The sequence below is a fragment of the Acanthisitta chloris genome, unplaced genomic scaffold, assembly GCF_000695815.1.
Source record: "Acanthisitta chloris isolate BGI_N310 unplaced genomic scaffold, ASM69581v1 scaffold27882, whole genome shotgun sequence".
NCBI lineage: Eukaryota > Metazoa > Chordata > Aves > Passeriformes > Acanthisittidae > Acanthisitta > Acanthisitta chloris.
In genome coordinates, this window is record NW_008659220.1 from 42239 (window position 1) to 69365 (window position 27127).

The 27127-nt window shown below is 37.8% G+C and overlaps 1 protein-coding gene across 1 annotated transcript in view; it reads right to left on the reverse strand.

Annotated features, from left to right (window-relative positions):
* The window catches only part of UBR5 (ubiquitin protein ligase E3 component n-recognin 5), a 64552-nt gene that overhangs the window by 36168 nt on the left and 1257 nt on the right, over nucleotides 1–27127 (reverse strand). Inside the window, exons 4-15 of the mRNA XM_009069318.1 lie at nucleotides 26646–26765; nucleotides 23476–23665; nucleotides 22788–22947; nucleotides 16039–16188; nucleotides 13857–14050; nucleotides 10198–10314; nucleotides 10008–10118; nucleotides 9147–9301; nucleotides 7063–7180; nucleotides 6078–6262; nucleotides 5213–5322; nucleotides 3494–3606 (exon numbers count right to left, since the gene is read on the reverse strand). Coding sequence (XP_009067566.1) covers nucleotides 3494–3606; nucleotides 5213–5322; nucleotides 6078–6262; nucleotides 7063–7180; nucleotides 9147–9301; nucleotides 10008–10118; nucleotides 10198–10314; nucleotides 13857–14050; nucleotides 16039–16180 — 1245 coding nt within the window. The 5' untranslated portion in view covers nucleotides 16181–16188; nucleotides 22788–22947; nucleotides 23476–23665; nucleotides 26646–26765. The remainder of the gene's footprint in view (nucleotides 1–3493; nucleotides 3607–5212; nucleotides 5323–6077; nucleotides 6263–7062; nucleotides 7181–9146; nucleotides 9302–10007; nucleotides 10119–10197; nucleotides 10315–13856; nucleotides 14051–16038; nucleotides 16189–22787; nucleotides 22948–23475; nucleotides 23666–26645; nucleotides 26766–27127) is intronic.

Genomic DNA, 27127 nt, shown 5'->3' on the forward strand with positions numbered 1-27127 from the left:
TCTGTTACAGAGTTTTAGTGCTCTTTGCTCAAGAGGACTGTACATCGTGCAAAAAAGAACTGCTGGTCTACGGGTCTATTACCTGATCCATACACTTGATAAGTTCTCCACTCAGTCCCTTAGGTCTGAAGGATACAGACAAGTCTATTCAACTTTGAAGTATTAAAACCAGACTCCTAATAGGGACTGGGTAACTATTCTGGGGTGATATCCAGTCTGAGCTCTTTCAAATTTATCCTTCTCATTGGAAGGCTTCAATCTCAGACAGAAATCAAAGAAAAAATAAAATATTCAAGTGACTGACCGAAATAATGAAATGCAAAGTCCAAGCTAAAGAACAAACTACTCATTCCAAATTTATTTTTCACAACTTTCTGGACATAGGAACTACACGTAAGTCTCACCTGACTGAAGATAACTTTGATGAACAGAAGCAGTTTGGGGAGGTCTTGGACACTGCTAATGGAAAGCCTCAGACCAGAATGAACCACAGCTGTCAGCAAAGAAAAAAGCAGCTCCAACACAGGCTCCCTAACCCTCCATTCTAACAGTGGCTCCAGATACTATTTAAGCCATCTCAGAAGAGGAGATCCAGAACCTAATGTCGCGAAGTAGAACGTCCCAAAGTGCATGGGATGAACAAAAAAGAAGCTTCTATTCCTCTGATACCAGTGAGCAATAAAAAAGGCTTATTTTAGCCCATATCTTTTCTAAACAACACTGAAAGAAGACTCCATCAGACTCCAATGCAGTCATTCACTGCTTTGGCATTATGTGCAACCCACATCTAAAAATCTGTGTATAAAATGCTGGTTGGTTGTGTGATTCACCGGTATCAGAACAACCACAAGCACCCATCTGGGATCGCAGCACTCAGGGGAGGCTGTTACTCTTCTCAACAAGCATCCAGAAAGGAACAGGCACATTAGAAGTTGACATCATCTACTTGCCCACTGTTCTACAAATGGAACACAACAGGGGTCTTGGCAGGATTTTAACCAAGCATTTTTTGGAGACATCATGAAGTTGCTTTGTACATCTAAAAGCAGAGGGACATTAATTTTCTAGAAATGAAACTACTTCAGGAACATAGGCTGAGCATGAATAAATCTGAACTCCTTTCCTTTCTCTGAATTCCACCTCCTGAAGGGTAAGTGAAAACCCTTATTCTTGTGTAAGACAAAGAATTATATAAATACTTTTAGAAAGTGGCAAACATTTTCACAGTATTCTAAAGAATGAAAGTGTTCAAAATTTCAGATGCTCTTGCAGGTAAAAGGACAGCATTAATTGTTTTATTCCTCTTACTAGCTCAAATCAGAACATCACATAAAGCAAGACTTTTTTTGCCTCACAAGTCAATTAGTTTAGTCCACCTGACTTCGTGCCATGCACAAAAAACATCTGCCAAATTACCAGTGTGTATTTCTCAAAGATGCCCCAATATTCACGTTCTCCATGACCACGTATTTCGCTGGATGAGAGCACTCACAGGAGCTAAGTGTGGTTCCATTGACATGATGCTTTGTAGCATCAAGTACTTAGAACACAAAGAAGTGCTTCAAAACCTTTCCAGTTTTATGACACAGCAAAAGTAGCAAATTCTGAGGTTACACAGGAATGGTATATTCTCATGCAGGATGCTCATGCCACTAAGTCATCTGTACCAACACATCAAAGATGTGACTTTTCAGATTGTCATTCAGTAAACAAAAGACCATGGAAGACCAGATTAATGTGTATCTGGATAGACTCTAAAAGGGTAGAATTTCTTAACCCATGAAGCCCTCCTAAGAGGCCAAACCTGTATGATTGTATTTTTGCAGTCTGAACCTCTGTACTCACAAATCCAAAAATTAGGTCAGTCAGACTGTTCAGAATTCAAATGCTCTTTGTGCTTAACTCAGTTCATAACAAACTAAATTACAAATATTACTGTGCCATGATGGACAACATTAGCTACTCTGGAGCCTGTAGGAGAAGATGACTAAGAGTAACCCTTCTGCAGACTAAGGTACCTCCAGGTTTTTTTCATACAATCACACAACTGATCCAAATTACAAAGAGAACATACAGCAAGGCATAAACTTGTTTATGCTTTTGTTATAAACTGTATTTCTGCCTGTAACCTGGGCACCAGAAGGCAATAAATTGTTATGGCTTTGTCTGCTGGATTCTATCCAAACTCTGAAGATAAAGTGTTACAAAACTGTAGAAGGAAAAAAGTGACTGCCACTATACATCACTGGGGGAGGGCAGCATGCTTTGTGAAGGGAAAAAGCATCTTTGCCGTAACTGAGTGATATAGAATAGACTCAGCACCAATCACTCTGTTCAGAAGACAAACCACTTACTGCATTTAGCACTTCACTGAAAATAGTAACATACAAAAATTCAAACTCTTCTATAAAGTAGTTCTTGATGCAAACCACAGACACTGTTGCAACTGTATACAGAAACAGTAAAACAGTCTCTGTCTGAAAATCTTAGTATCTAAAACAGGACAACAGGGGCTTTCCCAGAGCTGGTATGAGGCAAACAATGATTTCTGCACCTTCAACCAGACCTCAAACCCTTGTTTACAGAAACTGAAGTGCTTCAATGAATTAAGTTGCTCCAGACTCCCTTCTGCAGAAATGACCTAACCTTGCTAATGAAAATTCACTGTGGGCCTCATCCTGTCAAAGATATTGCTCAAGGCAAACCTTACACTGCCACACAATGGAACCCATCAGGGATGAGAGTAAAATAACTTAGTAAACCCAACTGCCTTCTGTTGGACAGTTATTTATTCTCTTCTGGTAACTTTTTTTCATCTTCTATGAATCAAGTAGAAAGCAACCCGAACTTTTCCTTTTGTGGAAAACCTTTTTTGGCTTTCTTGGTGCTCTTACTTTTGAAAAGCATACCAGAGAACTGTCTAGATGACCTAATCCCCCCCAACAACACACAACAATGCCAAAGGAGAAATGGAGTATTTTCTCCTATAGGACTCTGAGTCACAGCAAAGGTTTACTAGCAAAAAAATGAAAAAATTAAAACGACCAAACATTTTTCTGGAGCAGTAAGTAAAATCACTTTATAGTGATTACTGAAGCATGTAATTTCTAATCTCTGGTTGTCAGAACATGAGCTTCACCCAGACATTCCACTGATGTGTATGTAACAGTCAGCCACAACAGGTGAAACTCTTCAGAATCTCAGTGGACATGTGGGAGCTATTGCTCAAGACGAACCACATCTGCTTTTCTAAACCGTGTGGTTCAACTCGAAGGACCAGAATGTAACTATTTTAAGATTCATCACATTTTATTGAGAACACATTCACTCTACTACTATGGTGTAATGGACAAATAAAAATGCAACAGAAGACATACTCATCAGAAACACTCACAAGCATCCCCAAAAGCAGGATTCTTTTAACAGCTTCTCTAAAAGGAAAAACTTTTTCTCTCCTTCCCAAAGAGGGTAGGGCAGTATATTGTATACAAACCTTGCCAACAGGAACATTCTTAACATCTTCCACAAACACAACTTCCCTCAGAGACCACTGCTCTTCATTCACTTTCTCCTCCTCTTTTGGGGCAGGAGTAGATCGTCGCCGCTCTGAGAGAAAAGAAGTTATTACCAGACAGCAAGACCTGAAATACGTAATCAAAGTATCCAAATGCAATGTTCAGTAAATACCAAAAACTTTTCCCCCAAAAAGATTATCAACAGTCAAATCTCGAAATTAACAAGAGGTTAACAATAATATAACTTTAAAGAGTCAGAGCTACCTAACAGTATATCAGGTCACTTTCGTGTTTGTCTATGAATTTAGCACTAACAACGCCTATATAACAAACAAAGCATTTTTAAGGACCTTTCAGCAGAAGAATTAGAATACAACTTTTTAAAAAATAATTTATATTATTTTAAAATTTTAAATAATGTAATAATTAGAATACAAGCAATTAAAATACAAGATATACAAGCCCTGTTCTGGCAGGGCTCAGACACTCGTGCTGTAAGTACAACAGCTGACACTAAGACCTTTGAGTGCTTTACACCAACCTTACAGAAAGCCTGCTTGTCTACTACATATGGATTTTTTGGCAAAATCTAGAAGAGTAGCAAACGAGGCAGAAAATAGCTATTTGGGCTAATAGCAATCGCAATACAGTTAGATTTGCTGCAAAGACATTACCTGAACAGCAACTGCAGTACACTCAGAATCAAATTTAAACACATAAGATGGCTAAATTCATGCTGACAAGAACATTTAATCTTCCGAGTGTTATTAATATTTTCAACATATTTCAAGTAAGAAGCAGAGAACTTCGAAGCTAATTGCACAGTTGATTTCAAACACTAGTTAAAAATCCCAAGCAAAGTTGTAATCAGTGCAAAATGACAGCTGAATGAACTGCAAAAGAGAAGAAATCAGTACTAAAAGACTACTAGTAAAATTAATCAGTACTGCAGATCTGACCACATGAGATTCTCAGTCACTGAATGAGGCCATTTGAGTCTCCAGGTAGACGTTTCTTAAAACTGCACTACATGAACAATTAGAAGAAGCAGAGGTTTCCTCAAATGATAGCATCATAATTAACACTTTATAAATGTATGGGTTTAAATAGGAAGAAAAACAAGCTTGCCAAGCCCAGTTACACAAATGCTGATGTAGCCTTTCAGGTTTTTAAGCACAACTTGTACTATGAAACTTCTCTGCTTTTGTATGTTAGTAAAAAATGTCTAATTTTAGACATTTTCTGTAACAGATGACAAACTACTGCCTAATGCATTGAAATTCAACTGCAAGGCAAGCTGTGCAACAACAGCTTCATCTTAAAAGGAGTTTTCCAAAACAAGTTCAACTTCTGGGCTGTAAAGAAACTCATTATCCCACTGCAATTAAACATAAACAGCTTTATCTTCAGACTTCTTCTTGATCACCTCCTGAAAGATACTTTTGATTCTGAGAACTAGGTGTTATGCTTGCACAGCAACACCTTAGATGGAGTAATCACTGCTTACACATTTAAATGTAACACTGACAATCTGCTGATTAGCCAAAGCCTATTACAAAAGCCTTTATGTATGTATGTACTTTCCAGTACATACTGAAAGGATTTTGAAATTAGTACAGAATCACTGTAGAACTGCCTTTTATGAAAACTTCTTATGTACAAATATTTGATGTCACTCTGAGCTACACAGTACTTACTGTATGGCATCGATGCACTGCTTGCTATTGAAGATGCATCACTACAAGTGGAAGCTGGGGATGGTGGAGGACCCATTTCAGTTTTCACTGGTTCTTGTTTGCTTTCAGGTCTAGAATAAAAGGTAATACTTAGAATGAAAGAAGAAGAAAAAATCTTTTCCCTGACAATGGACAAAGTGTCAGTGTGTCCCAGCTATGTTTCTTTAATAATACTTCTATGAAATTTGCAAACAACCATGCTAACTGACAACACTATAAATCTTGATGTTGGGAATAGTGCAAAGCTGCTTCATCAGGGATTAGCATCTTAACATTAACTCAGCATAGATATGGTATTACAGAAAATAAACGTGATGAGCATTGTTTGAAGACTGAGAATTATGAGCTGTATACAGCAACCTGAAACTCCAGAGCTGCTAAACTTCTTCAAGCTTTACTTGAAATTGTTTAAATCTGTTTTAAGAAACATTTAAATGGCAAATGTCAACCCCATTATCTTCTTTTTCACACTATGAAGGAGCTGAAACAGGTCTGTTAACCTCATGAAGGGCCTGAAAACAGTTGGTTTCATTTTACACTATTAAAATATAAAATCTTGGAAGCTTTATGAAACACTGTAGGCAAGTCTTCATTTAGTATTCCTTCTGCATTTCACATGTCCACAGTGGCTTGACAAAACTGAGATGCCTTTGCTGCAGTGAGCATTTCCACACATTTAGCAGAGTTTACAAGACACCTAAATTCCTATAAAGGTCAAAATCTCAAAATTATAAAAACCTGACCTTCCTTTTTTACACTTTAATCAATCACCAGTTTGAGAGAGTATCAATTAACTGTTCTCTGTGTGTGTATTCTCTGCACTTACTTTGCCTCAGTAGTTTTGTTGGCTTTCTCCATGTTTTTCAAGCTCTCGGGTGACCGAAGCTGAAATCGACAGCTGTCATTCATGTTCCAAACAGATTCCATTAACACACCCACTTTAGGAATTCCAGCACTGATTGAAAAAGCAACTGCTCCAGCATGATAGAGGGGGTTATTTCTTAAACACACCTACACATAGAAATATTTATTCCTATGAGAACAATGGGTTATACTGAGGGAAATCATATGTACATGCATTTCCTTGTTGACATACGTAATAGTCAAAGCATAAGAAAACTTATAGAATCAGGTGAAGAGGAAAGTCAGCATGATGCATGGAAAAAGAGGCTGCTGTGCAATTCACAGCTGAAAGCAACAGCTTCAGCAATGCAACTGTTTAATATATTATATTTAAATGCTCAAGCACAACAGGAACAATTATTCATCCAGTAACAGACTCGGCCCAGTGTTGATTAGAATGGATTGGGAATCAAAAGAAATGTGCTCCCTTGGGAAGGAGCTGCTTTGTCTCTTACTAGCTCTAGTACTAATCACAAAAAGAATCCTACACCTCTCTATCAGCTATTGACCTTTCTGGTAAAGGCTTCAAACCACTGCATAAGTAAGTCAAACCCAGACTCTGATACAGCAGGCACTTAAATGCCAAATAATTTACAAAGCTATGTGTTCTACCAAGAATCAGTAGGTAGGTTAAAACAGCAGTACTTTGGATGAGTACAGCTTGTTCCTCCATGTGTGCAGCAATAACCATCCTTGTAAAACAGTAACTACACCAGCAGGACACATCCATTTACAGTTATATAATTAAAACATACTATTTTCATTCCGTATTATTGAGATGACTTTTGTGCATAGTAAGAATAGAAACTAATTCCTTTTGATTTGGTTTTGTGGGGTTTTACGGAAGAGCAGGGTGTAAGCTCATCATAAAGCAAGGTAAAAATGTCACTGGTGACAGTTGCACTTGCCTGGGTTCCAACAATTATGTTTGGCATAGAGGAGATACCAGCACTAGACTTCGGCTTTTTATTTTTTGCTCTGGCCTTTTCTAGCATTTTCTTCCTTTGGCTGAAAGGAACTACACCCCTGTGGAAAAAATGCATATTGTTTAAAAAAAGGCTATGAAAGAAGAGCTTTGTTCAGAACTTTGATCAGTTTATTCCTTCTGCTTAATGCAGTCATGATCAAACATACAAGTCGCAGTGTCATATTCTCCAAAATCTCAACACAGTAGAAATGTCATCTTTTTCTTTATTCACCCTCACTTTCCAAATACATCTCATCTGGCCAATTTACTAGGAGGAGGAAGAGGCAGAGCATGTAAGCTATTTCACTACCAAATGGCTTTCCTTCCTGTCTTAAGTGCTGCAAGGCCCCTGTCACAGGTTGTCTGTGCCAGTCACAGCTTCCAAGCTACAGGTTGTCAATCAGAACTTGAGAAATCTCTGTCCTAAGGACAGTAATAATTTTCAGAATTTGCAGTCACTGGGGAACAAGATAAGCTTTTTTGTTTCTAAATTCTAAAAGCCTCACTTTCTCCTGTGGACATGGCTAAAGGAGTCTAGGACTTAAGACAGATTTCTGCTGCAAGAGGGGAAAAAAGGACACTTCTTTTGTAATTACATCCACTTGGTTTAGCTGAAAATAATGCCTATGCACACAGTGAAGCATGCTTATTATTTTGATACTCTGTGTTTTAGTCAGTGGGTTATACAGTTAGATGCTTTGAAAACCTCCTTTATGCCAAGTAAAACATGAAAAGCATCAATCCTGTGCAACACCAGAAACTGAAATCCTGTCTAGTGCTACAGACACTACAGTGGTCCACACACCACTGCAACTAAAGGTATCAACAGTAACAAGCTTCTGTCTACACCAATCTGATTAACATAAAATCACCACTGTCAACATTTAACCCCTCCCAGAAAGGACAGGATAGTTCATAAATTGCTTCCAAAGACTACATATAAATGCTAAGAAGTCTTTTTATATGTTGCACCAAAGATTCTGAAAGTAGTAAAGATAGCAGGCTGAAACAGCCAGGGATCTCCCATGTTATGGCTTATCAGTTTCTATACTAAGAGTAATTATGTAATTAAGACATTACATAAGTAATGTCAGCCCTGATATAAAGAAAGGGCCAAGAACCAGAGAGGTGTAATTTTGAGATTTGGGACTAGAAGCTAGAATAAAATACATCTGTGTTTAAGTTTACAAGGCAAGCTACAATTCTACTTAAACGTTTTCCAGAGAGTTATTAGAATTTAATTAGAAAGCTGTTTCATAGAATCAATTTTCAATGCTTTGATTTCCAGCTCATCATCAGGCATTTAACTCATCCATGCCTCAAAGCTACTTGAACTTCGGTCACGATATGTAATGCAATGACTCCTGACACACTGACAAAAATAATGCATGTTGGTAATGTTCAATGAGTTCACTCAAATTAGAAATTCACTTCAGAGCCCTTCGGGAGTATTATTTTTGAGGGCTTGTTTTCTGATTGGGCTTTTTTTGTTTGTTTTGCTTTTTGACATAGGCTTCTTAATTATCAAATTGTTAGTTAAAACATTTTAACTTAAACATAAAATATGAAATGTTAAAGTGTTATATTTTAACAACAAGCTCCAGAGGGAGCACCTCCTTCCCTTCTTAAATATTTGGACCACAAACTAACAGACCAAATTTTCTAACAGAGACAGACAGAAGAACTTGGACCTCATATGTGGGTAAGTTTGTTTCATATTTATCATCTGAAAAAGGCCTGAAAGGCATAGAGAAGGTTATTATCTGATTCTGTGCAGTACAGATACATCTGAATGCTAAAGCATTTACACACATCTCCTAAAAGAATGACCTTATTCTGTTAACAATGTTATAATTGGACTCAAAGGCTTTAGGCATTAAAAAAAGAGAATAAATATATATAAAGACAACCTAAGCTCGAGTGCAGAGTTGCAGACCTCAGAACAACAGTGGTTCAGCATTTTGCAATGCTTCTCGGAGCCAAAGACATGAAGACATTCAGGGGATCTACACAGTATTTACTTACCACCAATACAAGTTGTTCTCTAGCTGAGCACATGTATAAAGAGCACAACAATGTAAAGAAACAATCCGCTCCCCCTGAAGCTCAGAGTACGTCTGTGCAGTGTGTTCTAATTTAGAAGCTACAGAGCTTAAAGTTTCATCCACCCATGTAGCAACCTAAGGGAGAAGGTAGAAGGGAAGCAAAAGAAAAGCTGCATGTTAGCTGCACCTTTAATGTAATATTTACTGGTTTTGAAAGGGGGGAAAAATCCCCAAAAAAACCCACCAGAATGCAATTATTCCCTTTGGGAATTTATCTCCTACCATCTTCTCTTTCTCCAAAAATGTTTTGCAGGATTTTTTCCCCTCTATTTCCAGTCCCCAACATAAACAAAAGAGGTTAAAAAAACAGAGAAAGGTGTCAAAGTATATAGACCTGCTAGTGTCTTCACCTCATCAGTCTCAAGTTCACTCTTAACTGGGCAAAAAGCATATTTAGATAACTTGCATCACTGAAAGCTTCAATGCTCTTAGTTTTTCTAGTAAGTCTATACAGCACATTAACAATCTTCTCTACTCTCAAACCAGTGTTAGTTTCGCTGCAAGAGCAAAAAGTCACGTGTTTCAGATAATCAGATAAAGCAGGTATCTTTTCACTGTTTCAGCTGTAAATCTGCCAGATTTATTTTTTTAACTTTCTGCATTTCTACAAAACACCAGCTGGGTTTCTGTTTTGCTTATCCGTACAGAGGAAAGGAAGCGAATGAACAAACGAATTAAGTACTTTCTACCACAGATGAAGCCGAAGAATCAACTTCTAATACATTGCTAGTAACTGAAAAAACAGCTTTGTCAAATTCTGCAACCAGCAGAGGTCTCGTACCTTGTTATTTTCCGTGGCAACAGTTGCTCTAATACTATTTGCAGAAAGGAGCACTATCTTTTCATTGGTTAGCCCCAGGAACACGGCTCGTGGGTGATGCAGCGAAGGATTCTTTGGAAACAAAGAAGTATTTTAGATATTCAAAGCATGTAAATAACTCTGAAGGCAAGCACCTACAGCCATACAGTACCTGTGCATTTCTGTAAGGCTCTGATTCACTCCACTTCCATTGATACAGCTCTCCTTTACTGCTAACAGCCACAAGCTCGGAGTACAAAGCTCCAATAGAAATAAACTTTGTTCCATCCTACAAACACAGAAACAGGAAGTTTAAGACAGCAATATTATAAATACACGTATAAACACATATAAATGCCAAAAAATAAATTTGGAATTGCTAAGTTGTTTTTCAGAGCACCCATGAATGTTGAACCTGAAGAATAAAGATATATCCAGCTTGCCTGAAGCTGAACATGTCCTCAAACACACACACAACATACAAAAGCATTATTGCTTCTAACAAAGAAACAAACGGATATTATATCCCTGAAGTTTATCAATACCATGCACATGGCAATTGATTTGGACAGTTTAAGAGCTTCCACAATATTTTTAAACCACAGCACTGCTCATAAAATTAAAGATGGGAAGATCTCTTGACTTCTAACAATAAAAAACACCAAATTTCTGTTTAAAATTCTGGCTTTTTGAAATTAACAAAAAAGCAACATAATTCCCTTATTCCATTGCCAAGTATACTCTGGATGGTACCTTCCAGCTACCCAAGAAATCAACTATCAAATTCACTGTCTCATCAATTAAACAATTCTTATATTCTACTTCTGAAAGTAACTGCAAACAAGATCAAGTTTATAAAAAATGAAACCAGTATGCCACATGTCACACTAATGCATCATTGTGGCCTAACATGCTGAAAAGCTGCTGATTATTGTTTATTCTCCCCCCTTGCCCTTCTAACACTTCACCAAAACTCATACAGCATCTTTCTACTACTTAGTACCACTGTGTCCACTTGCTTCATCCTTTACCTCACACAGACCTCACATATCTGTTTTCCCCCTTTAGAGTGGGGTTTATGTCCATGTTGCAGCAACTATGCAATGTTACAACCTCACTTTTACCATATGCCTGTTCATCCTTACACTGAAACAGATCTCACACTATAGAGACCCTGAACGATTTCATAGAACATTTAATTCTGTTTACTGAGAAATATTTGTATGGCACATCCATTCGCTGCTCCTCAGCAAGTGCATCTATAGGACAAACATGTTCTTTCTGAACTTTCTTACTAATAATAACTAAAATTTTCCTTCCACTTAGGGACGAATACAACTTTACAAAAAAAAAAATGAAGAAAACATTAATATAAAAATCAAACGTTGTCTTCTACAGCTACAAATCTAGAAGGCAGGCAGACAATAACCACTACAGAGAAGATTAGATATCACCCAGATCAGTATCTTTAACTGTGTCTCCTAGATGACAATACACATTTAAGTACTTAAGCCATCTGAGGGGAAACTGAACTCTCTCAGCCATTAAACAAGTCCACCGTCCAGTACATTCATCTGTGCCCTAAATTAAGAGACCTTTCTTTGTGCTACAGAAGTTTAAATGTGGAAACATTTTTAGTTTCCTAAATCTGAGTTGATACTATTTTTCTTTGCTGTTTTCATGGCCAGGAGTGCCCATTTCAAAAGGTGTAACACAGGATCCAGTACAGCTCTCAACAAAAGCTCAAAAGGCTTACCAATATTTTGGGAAAAAGAGAAAGGCAGCAGAAGGAAAGGACAGAAGAAATCAGAAGCAATTCTCTTTTATACCCTGACAGCAGGGTCTGAAATTAGTTAAATCATAAAGAACTATTTTGCTCTGCAGGGGATCGACCAACACAGCACAGAAGTAACATGAATGCTAATCCATGTCATGATTAATATATGCCATGGCATAAACACTACATATTCTGAGAAAGAACTATCATCAGAACCTACTGCAATGTAATGAGATGCATCTCTACTTCATCAGCATAGATGAATCATCAGAAGTTATCCGGCCTAATGCCTCAGAGTTAAGTGTGGAAAGCAATTAATTTTTGCTCCAAGACACACTCATTATGACTTGTAATCTTGCTAACATATTTTACAACTTTTTTATAAACAAACAGTTTTGTACCAGAAGCTGAACATTAGAGAGACCTGCCACTCAAGATTTTTCTCCCCCTTCCATCAAAATATCAGCAGTTGTGACCTAAATGCTCCAGGACCAATGCTACATTCACTTGCATGCAGCCTCTCAGCTGCCCAAAGACACACAAATTACATGACAGCTCTGGTTTTGTAACCTGAGTCCCATGTGTTCAACTATAAATTCGGATTTCAGACCAGGGAAATTACATACTTGAAGATGATGCAGATTGCAGACAAAAACTTACTATCTCAAGAGCTAAATAGAACATACCTACTTGAACAAACTAAAGGCTTGGTTTGCACCCAACTACAGTCTAGCAAGGAAAACACAGCCACTCTTGCCGTACAACAATGGCTCTCATACACCTGGCACAATGTTGTGCACAGCAGTGTAGACTAATAGTACTACAGTCCAACAAGAGTTGAAACATCAGAAGGTACTCATTGACTTGGATTTGTGAGGAGTTGATGCCTCCTATTTCGTGGAGAAGACTTAGCACCTATGCAACATGTCTATACAGCACCAGTCTCAGACTGTGGGTGAAACTGATGCATTCTGGAACACTACTAACTTTTCAAAAATTTCATCCATTCCTCTCAGGTTGGTACGTCACCTCCCATAACAATCCTCATCATGGACTACTACAGTTGTATATCAAGTGCTAAACCTCAAAATAATGAAAAATTAAGGAAAAATATTCGCAAACCAGACTGGTATTTTGTAGTGATTTCTCATGTGCTTTAATCTGCCCCATAGCTTACTGTCCTTTCCATTAACATTTCAAGACCTCCTCTCCACTTGTCAAACATCTGAAACTGGCCTCTCCACTAAACCATCTCCCTCGGGATTTTCACCTTGAAGAACTTCTGCTGCAAAATACCACCACCAAAACTTCATAGTGGGGCTATAGCAAGAAAGATGCAGAACCATTTCTTATGCATGTTCAGCTAAGGACAGGATGAAAATTTTAACTACTTTTGGATAAAGATGTAAGGCCTTTCCAGTAAGATATTTTCATTCAGCTGGAAGCTGTGGTCTACATGAGTGCATATGCAAACACGTATGTGGGAAGAAGTTCAGTGTATTTAAATTGCACAGACATGCAATTAGGTATAACAGTAAAACAGGAAAAAAAGCCCAGAAGTAATAATGGCCATAATAATGTCACCAAAACACCATAGATGAGTCAGTATTCCAAGTCTAAATTACATTTATTCTTTGATTCTCTCATCCAGAGCAAGGGGGACAAAAACTGCCAACTTTAACTGACACAGAAGTTCAACACTACTGGACAAAAAAAAGGCAACCAAAACCAAACCAAACCAAACCCTAAACTAAATTCCCAAACCAAATGAACAAAAAACTCTGCACAAGAAACACTCAAAACAAAACAAATAAAAAACCCTCTTCAGACATAAAAGGTCTAGCAGAGAGAGCAACTATTGGACATTCTTTTTAGATCTCTTCATGTCTCACCTCCATGGGGCCACTCAACACACCAGCTGCCCAAAGATGCACGAATGACATGATAGCTCTGGTTCTGTAACCCGAGACTCATGTGTTCAACACAGTACTTTTTTGGAAAACATAGACAGACCTATTGCACAGCAAGCAAATAAAAGATTAAAAAATCCTTACCTTATCTGGCCACCACTGCAAGTCTTCTCCTAAAGAAACAGGACTTTGAACAGGTGTATTCTTCTTGTCCAGGTTTGGTTCCCCTTCCTTACTTGTAGAGCCTCTTTCATTATCAAATGAGGCTCCATCAAGCCACCTTCGTTCACGCAAACGTAAAACGGACTCACGTTCACGCAACAGCTCAGAGTCTCTCTCTAAGGGAAGAAGGAGAACTGGTATGCAATTGGGTCACACCAGTGGGATAAAAGTAAGCCACTCTCTAGTAAAGACCCTTCAGGATGCAACTAACAGCAGTTAAATCTACTCACACAGATTAAAAATAAAGTCCTGACATGCAACATTCAATATACTCTTTCAAGCATATGTACCTTAGAATTACTAAACATGTAATAATCTAGAAATTAAGTGTTACAGTTTTGTGCACTATCCAAAATGCTAGAGCATTTTGACTTACATCATAAGAGGCCAAATACATTTAACATCGCAATTTAATGTTTTCTAGTATAATATGCAGAGTTTTTTGGTACTGTTTTATCAGTGTAGTCACAACAACCAAAAAAAAAAATATCTGCAGTCTATACAGTCTGTCAGATATCTTTATGCAAACCAAAAAAAGAGTATTTATTAGAGAGTTTCATAACAACTTTCCCAGAAAAACAGTAATTTGAAAAGGTTAAAGAAAGCAAGCATTAAAAAAAGCTCTCATACACGTTTGATAATCCAACCCCTTTGGTTTAAAGCAATATTCCATAGGACTACATTTAATAAAGTGTATCTGCTTTGAGTAGATAATATGAAAACTTTTCAAGAGTCAGACAAGTTTTAAAAGGATCCTCATAGGAAAATGTTCCTTACCAAAATGCTTCCCCTCCAATTGGCCTACAAACTGTCTAAAGCCAGTACTCTGCAGTTCGCTCATGCAGAAAAATTTTTTAAATCAGGTAATCAAACTAACTTTCCAAGAGCCAACTATGCATGGAAAATAAGGACTATACAATTCGTAGTAACATCTTATATAGAATAACCTTAGGAAAGGAAAAAAAAAAGGAGTAATTTAGAAGGAGTTATGTCAGATGCTGAATATTCCCACATGCACATAAATGCATTTAACCTATGAAGTACCTCACTTATGCTCACAAAAATCCACTGGAATTACATGTATGAGATGACTGCATTATTATATCATAGTTTCAACAAATTGCACCAAGTCTTGGGTTTTTTGCTCTACTAGACAAATGGGAAAGTTTTTGCATAAGCCGAACACGACAGCTTGTCTTACAGACATTCCATAAAGTTCTGTACTTATTTTCTAGCAAACATTGCAGCGACCCCTGACTAATAATTTTGTAACAGGAACTTACATGTTCAGCAATTACTATACTAAAACACCTTCATGAAAGACAACAAAGCTGTACTAAACAAACAATCACAGCAGAGGTTGGATTAACAGTTTGGAAACACTCTAGGCATTTGCGCAACAGCTTCAAAAAGATAGGAAATTGCTGCATGGTCTGTTATAAATCTTTTAGGTGTAATATGCTTTAAAAAAAAGAAAGAAAGAAAGAAAGAAAGAAAAGAAAAATCCCTAACCCTGCTTAAGGAGCTTTTTTTTATCAGCTGCCAATAGTTCTCCTTATCCAACCATAAAAACGCTTCCAAAAAGTAAGTTTTAGATTTCTTCGCCCTCCTTAGTATCTAAAGTTCCTCATTCCATAAAGATAGTTGTTTCATGACAGAAGTTAAGGAAATGTGAAGAACAGTGTACAAAGAGCAACCCAAAAGAAAGATAGAAGGAAGAAAAAGAAAATATTAAGAATGCTGCATGTCATCAATTGTTACTCATTTTTGAGCCAAATTAAGTATTTGTAATGCAATCTATGTATTAGTAGGTACACACACTACTGTTTGAAATAAACTTAACATGCAAAAATTTTATAACACCTTGCAACACCAGTGATCAATAATTAGATTTAAATACAAGACTACCAAGGTCAGAACTTACCTGCTAAGTCAGAATTCATTAATAATTTTGATGAGTAACAGTCTATTTATCTACTCTATATTTGACAACATAGCATGGTCTACTTGCACATTAAATCAGAGTCTAAACCCCCAGTGTGTACTATCACTAGCTTTTTCCACAGCAAACTACTTATTACAAAGAAAAAAGGTTCAAAATTACCTCTGGATGAGCCTAGCCTGGAAAGTGATGAGCGCCGAAAGGATGGATAACCAAAGTAACTAATATCTTCTGAAAACATAGCATCAGCATCAATAATGACACTTGGGTGAGCAGAATGTATGTCAGCATCCAGAAGAGACATAAGATCCTCTATAAGAGGAGACAAGGGTCTTAAGTGAATAATCAGCTACTTAAAACATCAGCCAGAGAGACCATCAACTAAACAAATATCAAAACAAAAAAAATCCTATCTATTAATTGAATTTCTGCTCTTCAGATTCACCAGTGCAAACTCATGTGCCTCCTATGCAACCACATTTACAATCAAGCTCAGCAAACTAGAGAACAAAACCCGTTTCCCTGCAAGAACTGCTGCTCTTTCACTTATCTAACCACATTTCCCAAACACGACTTGCCCAGAGCATGTTTTTCTGTATCCCAGAAATTCAAACATTTGCCTGTCACTTGAAAGAACAAAGCGCTAGGGTAAGATAGAGACATACACATACATGTGCACACACACTCATGCACGTAATGCAGAACTCCAGAGATGGCCTAGAATTCAGGGAAGACAGAGGCAATGGAGAAAGTTGGCCTTCACACAGCCACGTCTTTGATGCCAAAGACTGCCCATTTCTCCATGGAGCGTTTCTTTCGGAGAATGACGTACTTGTTTAATTCATGTGCTAGTAGCTTGCAGCTCTCACTACAAAGCTTTAAGTGGTAGCTACATTAAGAACAACAACAGTTACCTGGAAAAAACACAATGTTTTAATACCAGAAAAACCAAAACCCAACCAACCAAAAAGCTGAATTTAAATATTCTGACTGCCCTAGCTTCTACATCAGAAAACTTGAGTTTCACTGAAGTAATGATCATCATTAAAGCACAAAACAATCTTCTCCCATTTACTAAACTAAAGCTACCTATCCACACACAAGAGAAGCTACTGGAAACTTTTGTGATTTGTTGAAGTCCAGCACTATGGACCAACAAGACAAGTGAACCTACTACCATCTTGCTGCGACAGAAAGGACAGACAGACCCACTTCCCTCCTTCATCCCTGTGGCAGGCACATCCTTGGGGCAAGGTGGGATTTCTAAATCTACAACTAGCACATTCACCTGGCTTGAAGCAGAAGTTCACAAGGTATCTTCAGATTGACATAACTGGACAATCACATAGAGTCCCAAAGGTGGCGCCTCACCACATGCAGTAAAACTGACCAGACCCTACTGCTGCCAAAAGAGATAGTTCTGCCCCTTCCCAAACTTTTAAGCAAATATGACTTAAAGAAAAAAAAATAAAAAATAAATCAGGCTACCCCACATTAGGTTTACCTAGCCCATACAGGCACACAAGCCTCACCACAACGCAATGGAATGGCAGTATAGTGCCTTCGGGCAGCAGGACAACCTCATCTGCTTAAACCACCTGTGAAGATAACATGAGGCTATACAGAGTCCCTTCAGGAAACATGGAAGGAGCACACAGAATTTCAGCACCTCCAGTTCTCAGCCTCTCTCTCATCATACATATCAAACAAAATAGTAGCTAGAAAACAAGATTTGAAGTAATAATAATAAGTCAATAACAGCGTTCCTAACAGTAGGAACTGATTAGTATGGGTCTTTTTCTCAGTGTCTGGAATGAAACGCGGCATAGAACAAAGGAGACAACATCCATAACCTGAAAAGGGGCCAAAAGTCCACACTTACAGCCAGTATTAATTCACTTCAGACTTTCACATCCCTGCACATCAGAATATTCTTCCTTTTATTTCTAAACTCCCATCTCCAGGAAATGCAATACATACCAAGTACAACCAGGTGTCCCAGAAAAACAGCGCTGAAACTATTGAGTGCTGTGGATTTCAAAGCAAGGAAGACCTGCATGAATGCTTTTTGCATTAATTAAGTAATCCACTCAAGTGTAGACTGTGCTTCTAAAAGCACACCACTGGGACTCCATGGTTCGTGCAGTACATTTTAGGAAGTCATCCTTGACAGACTGCTTGGAAATCCTAGGAAAAAATTCACATTTGGCAAACAACCTCTGTCTTTACTACAACAATTCAGATCATTCAGAGCAGCCTTACCCTGCCTGCTACTTTTCACTGGCTCTCCACAATGACAAAGCTGCAGCACACCTCACCTTAAGAGCATCAGTTTTTAAGTACTAGACTTTAAGAGCCAGAAACACAGCGGAGATTCAGTTGTACCCTCCAATACTGACATGCTGCTCCCTCCTCCCACACCCACCACGACCATCTCTTCCTAGGTAAGCTCCAACCTCACTATAGTCAAGTGACTTGTTCTCTATTTTTTTGCTCACTATCCAGGAAAAAATTGCAAAGAACTTTGATCTATCTCTTTTTACAAACAGAATTGGCCAGTACAAAAAAGAACTCTGCACCCTCATTCAAAATCAATAATATTGGGCCTTTTGTTAAGGTAAGCTGAGCAAGAAAACACACTAATTTGTGACACACACACACCCCCCTTCCACCATGTCAGGCATGTTGAGTTTAGCTGTGTTTCCAAAAAGGAAAGTAAAAATTCAAGCCATCAGACTTAAGAACCAAAACTATGTGGGTTTGGGCTAAATATGCATTAAGGAAATGAAGCCTTTTCTTACTCTCTTATTATAGCTTCAAATCATATTTTTTTTCCAATATTTCTGAAAGAGATCCCCCTTCTTCCATTTTCTATACCAGCAAAGGAAGGTGCTAAAACCAGTAGAGATAGGAGCCAAATCCACTCCCTTTCAAACATCACTGGAATTTTTTTTAGTGCTGTGAAAATACAGATACTACCAGGCTATATCCAGTTTCAGAACCCGGGGGGGGGGAAACCCTGCATTCTCTGTGACTATTTTTCTACTCTTCTGAAAAATCCCATGGGATTATATCATTCATCTCTTATGCTGTGTTAGACCACAATCAGACCACACTTTTCACATTTACATGTGATAACTCTGATCAGCCTATTTAGGTAAGAAAGTACCCAGGATTCGCTAGTAAATACCCTAGAAAATTAGAAGGAAAATGATAATCAGCTCAGAGGAAAGAAATGAAACAAAAAAAAATACTAAACCTCCCCACTAATAAAACCCCCTAAGTTTCAGTATGCACATAAGCAGCAATTCAAGTACTACAGCTTTTTACTTTCAATAGCTCCATGAGTAGCATTCTCACTGCATTCATTAACTGAAGGCATTGCTTAGATCAATTCTGATCTCAAGTTGAGCTCACTTTAAACCTTTTCCCTTAAGGGGGCAATCATAAGTTCTCTCCCCTCTTCTCAGCTGCAGATTTATATGAAATATTCAAGAATTCAATGCCTTAGTACCTCCTCCTCTTTCAAGTTTGGATTAAATTGGCAAAACTATGACAGTGAAGGGAGAGAAACATGTATTTTGGTTCCCTAGGAAACCAGACTAAAACAGAACTCCGGAATTCATGCCTTGATAAGATAATATTTATCCAAAATATTACCCAACTTGAAGCTCATAAAACAAAACAAACAAAAAAACCCAAACACAACCCAACAACAAAAAAAACCAAACCACAACAAAACCACAGACAAAGCCAACCCCAAATATCTGATAGCTCTCCCCAAGGCTAAGCCACTGCGCTGATCCCACGCTGTGCTGTGGTTCCGATCCCTCCTCCCTGCAAGCCAACACAGTGAGCACTGCTGCCACTCCAGCCCCTCTCTCTTCTCTCCAAAGCAGCCTGGGTGTTCCCAAACCCACACTGCATAAGTCCCACTAGCGACAACCCACTGCATCATGCAGAAGCTCCTGAGCAAACACACACCCATCTGAACTACATGAACCACACAGTATTTTCACTTCTACAGAATCTCTAGTCAGAAAATCAACAGAACATAAAGCCCAGAAGAAGCTTCTAATGCAACTTGATATGAATGGAAAAATTAAAGACTCTCAAGTCTTTTCTATGCTAAATGATCTTGTTCTATGCAGTTTTTACCTTATCTTCCTTATGTATTTGCTATGAATCAAATGAACCCACTTTCCTCTCTGCCAACAATCATAAACCAAAAGAAACAGGACTATATCAGAGAAGACAAAAATCAAAGTACACAAGGGCCCAGAAATAAATATTTACGAGACACTTGCTGACAGTCTGTACAGAAAAGTAAAGTTCTGCTCTTCACATCAGGCATTTTGAAGAATTCAGGAAGAACTGAGACATGGGTTTTGTTACCTTAAAAAAATTCAGATGCATAACATTTACAATACTAACTGGAATAACTGATATATTAGTGAAATGATGATGTATTAAATAAGAATTCATTAATTTCACAGTACTTAGAAAGTATCTTAGCTTTTTAATGACTTCATTATTATTTTAAAAATCAAATGTAAATTACTTGCAGTGTTTTAAAAAGAGTTCTTCTGTCTAAGAAGGCTTAGAGGAGCAACCCTTAAATTAAGGGTCACAAAGCATCAGACATGCAAAAGGGAGAAAGAAAAAATTAGCATATGCTTTTAATCAAAATGCAAGAACCTCAAAAGTTCTGAGGCAAAAACCGTCTTGTCAGTTGCTTTTTCTGTGCTTGGAATGAACAAGATCAAAAAGCTTTAAAGCATAATTTGACATAATTTTTAAAAAAAAAAAAAAAAAAAAAAAAGGAAAGAAGTTCTTTATCTTTCAGAATCATAAAAAAGCCTAAGAACTGAACACATATAGCATTTATCAGTTATCTACAGTTTTCCTTGATGAAATCTGATGTTACAGTTCCAAGAGAGTACCCAGAGGTGAGATGACAAGAGAAAGCAGGAAGAGTGCAAACTTCCTAGAGCAAAATATTTCTAAAAAAGCTATAGGCAAGTTTCTCTGGCCATCAGGCTTTCCTGAAATCAACTTGCATGGTCATGTGGCACAAGCAAGAACTGGTAATTTTTAACTATTTAATGTACCAACAGTAGAGTCACAACAGCACTGACTAGTGTTCAGCTAGACTTCTCCTCATGATGAGATTCAGATACCAAATTCATCCATTTCTGTGCATCAAACTGCTTTTTGCCTGTAAAACTTAAGACAGACAGAGAAGGCATATTACATCCTACAAATTAGGAATTACATCACTGAAGACTGGAGTTAAGACACATCAAGTTGCATTCCAGCAGTCATTTCCACATCTTTTCCCACAAGAACTAGGAAAAAAAAAGTTTCTCTGTGGGGTAGAAGAAAAAAAGGGGAAAAAACCTAATATTAGGAGGCTGCAATCCTTTACAGGCAAGTTTAGTCTAAACAGGGAAGAAACTTTAAAAATTACACTGAGGATAAAATTGTTTTCTGGAGATCCAGTGAGGACAGTGAAATTCTGCATACTACTTTAGCCTATCTCAAATAAAGAAGACTCACAGACAGTGGTAGAGGGACCCTCAAATAAGTTACCAGTCACAGACTGTCAGGCAGGCCCTACTGATTGATCCTTATGATTGCAAGAGGTACTACAAGAACAGTTAATGCTGTAGAAAGCTGTTAGTATGGTTAAAAGGAGCAATTTACAGCAGAACTTCTTAACTGTGATTATCTTCTGAAAGCTGGCTCTGGAGGAGTGCCTTCAGGTATGCTCAAGAGTAAGAACTCCTACTCTGAATACCTGGAAAGAGTTAGGAGAGTTTACTTCCTCCAGTGCATCTGTCTAATGTCATCAGGTGATCACTAAATAACAAGACATGAATTAAAGATTTTTCACCCCTTTCACTGGAAGATTCTTGATTCTACAGCAAAATAAAAATGCTTGACAGATGCAACTAAAACTAGAAGAGGCAAAATGAAATACAAAGTCTTTGTTGCAGAAATAAAAAACTCCGTTGTCTAATCCCATGACTGACAAAAGATGGAGGAAGCCCATGAGCCTTCCTGGTGAACCAGATGAGCAGAAAAAAAAATATTTATTAGAAAAATATCAAAACATCATTTTGAAACACAGAAAGAAAAGCTACTATAGCTACTATGTAGTCAGAGTTTGGATGTGTTCTTTTCATGCAGTGCACCTAACAAGAACATTAGATTTGGTTGCTATGTATTCAAATCTGTTTATTCAGCAAGCAAAGATTGCCTAAATTATTTAGCCAATGCAAAAGACTCAAAGTCTTTAAAAAAAGCAATTGTATGGAACAGACAGTATTTCAAAAATAGCTGCACTTCAATTACAGCATTTTGCTGGTGTAGCCAGAATACTACAGCATTTACACGGGGAATGTGAGATGAAGAATAAATGCTCAATATAACTGTAACAACTGTACACTGTTTTGCTCTCAATTGAGGCATTTTGCTTTTACAAAAGCTGTATACATTTTGCTCTAAAAACTTGCATAAATATTAAGAATCTATGTTAGTAGTAAAAAACATGCACGTCACTAGAAGGTTTTAGAATTAGCTTTATGAGCAAGCCACACAGCAGTCTCAGCATCTCGCTGAGCAGCAAAATAGAGACGTAAGTAATGCTGATGTTACAAAAGCCCGAGATCCTAAACAAAAATTAACTTTCATGCCTTACTCTGATACAAACAGTATCAACAGTTACTCTTCAGTGGCTAACTTCATCCCCTCAAGACATCCCAGTGCATCTTTATAGACTTTGCTCCTATAAGCAAGAATTGTCTTCGCTGCATACCTTGCACAGCACGGAACACACTGGCAGCACTTAAATACAGAAAAGTAAGAACACACTGGCATTTTCTTATCAAAAGCTGTAAGATACAAACCTCCAGGAAGATATGATTCGCTTGCTGTGTCATCACCATCATCCCCATCTTCATCATCACGACTCAACAAATTATTTACAGCAAGGTTTACATCAAGATTTGTTCGCTGGAGTTCCCGAATAATAATACTTCTGGACTTTCCTTGTAAAACAACTTGTGCCTGTAACAGCAGAGTATAATTCATTACTGGTCATTCTCAGCCTGCAGTTCATCAGTTACCTGAATTAAAAATTAAGTAGACATGTCCCTGAAGAAGAATTATTAGTATTTTTAAAAGACCAAATATGTTTAATGTCTTCCATTTAAATCTGAAATGGATCACTCCTCCTATGAAACAAGAAAATAAAGTCAACCTGCCTCCCTTCATTTGTATCCCTTCAAGAAACTTAGTGCTTGATACTATCCTCAAATACTTGATTTTTTCACTAGATCTCCCACCAGCAACTGAACAATGAGCGACCTTCCCAACCTAGACTAAACATACACCTTGTCCTTGGAAAAGAAAAGCCTAGAATCCAAAAGTCTATCACTCCCACTACGTATTTAACAATAAACCAATTCAGCTAGAATCTCTTCAATTATATGCCATTACTCCTTGGAGAGAATGCACTACTACTACCAACACATTCCTGTTCACATGCTGCGAGAAGCTCTCCAAGTTTTTGGCAACAGTTTCTAGTTCATGTACCTGTGAAATGAGTTCCTCTGGAATGACTGATGCTGGAATCACTGGTTGTGGTTGACTTCCCAGCAGTCCAGATCCTCTATCACGTCCTGTGCGTATAACTCTGGTCTGCCTTCGAGAATCTCGAGCTCCAGCAGATGATCTACCAGAAGATCCTCCTCCACTTCCACCAACTCCTGAACTCCAGCGACTTCTAAAAGATTGAGATTATGCATTTTTTTAATATAGCAGCATACTTTGGGGACTACTTCAAGAAATCTTTAGTTTTATTGTAACTTGTAAACAGCCTCTGAAAAATACTGCAGCTTGACTTCATAGGCAAAGTATCAAAGTACCTCTCAAAACTAAGAACAAGAGCAGCACACAATTGATAAAGTTCTGAAACACACAGAAGAAATAACAAGAACAGGACTCCAACTGGAAGTTTCACTCTCTCCTACTCATATTGTTCTGCAGATGTGTATGTACATACATACATACACACATCAATTCCCAGATTTTCTAAAAGCAACAGTAGCAGCAGCTCAACATCTGACACTCAGCTGTTAACTTCCTGCTATAAAAGCACACATGCAGCAGCTTCAGAGTCAGCAGACTCTGGCAGGTCACTACACTCAGATGGGCCTCCTAAAGATTCTGATACTTGATTTACACTGAGAAATTGCTTAGGATTACACTGGGGAAAAAAAATAATCTTTACTGCAGAGGACATCTTACACTAGATCTTACTCTGATCCTCATGGATGGTTTTCAAGAGATACTCTACTCTCTAAATACAGCATCAACTGTATTTAGTGCAAAAACATGGCCAAACTGACCGAAGAGCTTGTTCATTTCTGGGTCAGTATCAAAACAAGGGAGCAAAAAGGCAATGATTTGTAGAAATAGACAACTCACCATCATTACAACTTTCCACCAATCTTAACTGTCACCACAGAACTATGTCAACTGAATCTGTTCTGGACATAACACTATGTACTCTGTCATGAAAGGCAAGAGACTCTACTTTGTTCTTCAAGGTTAACTAAACTTTATCATACAATCCGTCTTAAAGAATACTGGATATAGTATTATTGCTATTTAATAATCAGTATCAGCAGAACTTTCCTCTTCTCCATCAACCCTAAGTCTCAACCTCCTTTCAAGAAAAAGATCTAAAATAAGACATGAAAAAAGGCATGTTCTCTGAAACAGTATCGAAAAAATGTATGTTAACAGACTATCACATGGAGCTATAAAGGCTAATTAAGTATACTTGTCTTACATTTTAAGGCTTAAGTTGATTACTAACATCCTACTCTTGCTGCTGTTTCTTTTTTTTTCCTCCTGACAAGACCATGAAACCACAGAGTAACTCGAGTGTCTGCTTAAGACAAGGCCCTGTCAGACACATCTATATTTTCAGGACTCCAGCCAGTGACCACACAGACAATGACAAGACAAAAAGCAATTCAACTGTGGCTTTAGGAAAAGTCTTGTCAGAAAGAGAATTCTACAACAACGATATTACTGAAAATGAGGGGGGAAAAAGCCCAAACGAAAGAAGAATGCAACATTATAAATAAAATGAGCCAGTTAATCTGTTCTGAAGGTGGCACGGGGGCTGAGGGGAAGTTAAATTCTACCTACACAGCAATTCTCAATTCAACTCTCAGCAGGGAGGTGTGAGTTTAAAGAAAAGGTTACATATTAGATATTAGTATTTACTACAGCAGCTGCATTTTCAACTTAAGTTATAAACTAACAATGACATACTTTAGACATATAACAGTTAAAACCATTTCTATTCACATAATAATTCAAATATTCCCAGCATGTCCTAACTTGGTCCTGCTAAGGAGAATATGGATACAGCTATTGCTATTAAAGCTGTTTAAACCTAGAATAAATATTAATATAGAAGGGAAATCTTTCAGATCAATTCTGTTCTCCTACTACTATACCACATCTCTCCACTGTGTAGCAGCATGCTAGGAATTTTCCAAATCCAGTTATCTAATCTAAGGGCTCCACAGTTTCAATGTTTTCAGAGTCACTTTATTAACTATTCCCTTCATTTAATAAACTAGTTATAGCGCCTACTGCTACTCTACTAGTTCACTGACTTCCAAGCTACCTAGTTCTGAAACAAGCAAGGGGAGACATAAGCAACTCTTCAGGGTTGGTCTCTGAAGCACAAAGCTTCAAACAATTTTAACTGGTTATGCTCAGCTAAAAGAAGAGCAAGGAAAAAAATGTCTTACACTTCCCCAGTAAGTTTTTTAACCTGACAATATCAGTTTGCTATAACGTATGGATTTTTGGGTCACATGCACAAAGGTTTCACAAAAGATCTGGGGAGGTAAGGGGTTGAGTCCTCTTTCATGCAACTAAGGCCCAGCTTACACTAGCTTATTTGGTAATATCAACAACAAATTCATTTCATGGAAAAGCTGCAGTTCCTCCCTCTTAACAAATCATTCACATGCAGAAACCACAGCTTGTAAACACAGTTCTCCTTACTATGGTGAGTAACCTTAAGAAGCAGCACAAAAGCATATAATGAAGAGAATTGTGTAATGAAGATTAATTTAAATTTCTGTAAAAAGGGACACCATCAATTTTAAAGCTAATGATAAGAAATCCAAATCTGTGCGGTACATTTAGCATATAGTACAATTTTAAAGGTTCTGAGTGACAACCTTTTCCAAGTGTTCCCTTCCTGTTACTATGTATAGGATCCCAGCTACCAAAACACTGCTTATTACTGGGTGCAGGGCAGAGGAAGGCACAATACAACAGCACACACAAAGGTAATGAAGGTTCTTCCTGCATAAATGTACTCATTTTACTTAACGGTTTTAGCCTATCAGGGTTCAAATTGATAGTGTCCCTCTAAAACACTGCTTTTCAAAAATCAAGGAACTAAAAAACATGGAAAAAGACAACACAGCCAAAACCAAGTTATTCTTCACAAATATATGAAGAACTCTCCATACCCTAGGTGCTGAAGGGTCACTTCGATGTCTGTTGTTTTAACCACGCCAATAAAGGTTTTTTTATTGTACCCTACCTACACAACTGCTGTAATTATACGTTCCCTTATACATACTGCATACATTTTATATATGTGTATACACATATACTCAAATATGGAACAAACAGATTGCAGCCTCAATCCTATCAAAACTTACCCAAGGGTGTTGCCTGCCAGTCTGCCCAGAGTTTCAGAACCAGACAGAAACCATGGGGAGTCACTAGTCCTGCCTGGCCTGGATGTCCTTCCTGCCCCTGAGCCACTGCTCAACTTTGAACTGAAAGTAAAAGATGGTAAATCAGTCACAAAACAATCCCAAATGGGTTAAGAACAAAACCTGGAATCCCAGGTTGAAACTCTCAGGGACTTAGTCTGGTAACATACCAGCTTAAGCAACACCCTTGGGGAATACTCCAAACTAAGCTAACTGTTTATTAAGAGGTACACTGGAAAAAGAAAGTGGAAAACATGCCTAACAGACCTTATGTACATGGGCAATCCATAATAGCACAGTCGCAAATACATATTAAGCTAATTAGTGATTTGAGTTAGCCACTGTGCAAAGTTCTCAGTTAGCATACACATACAAATTGTGATCAGCAGGTGTTCTGTCCATACCCTGAGCCTGAGTAAGCCACA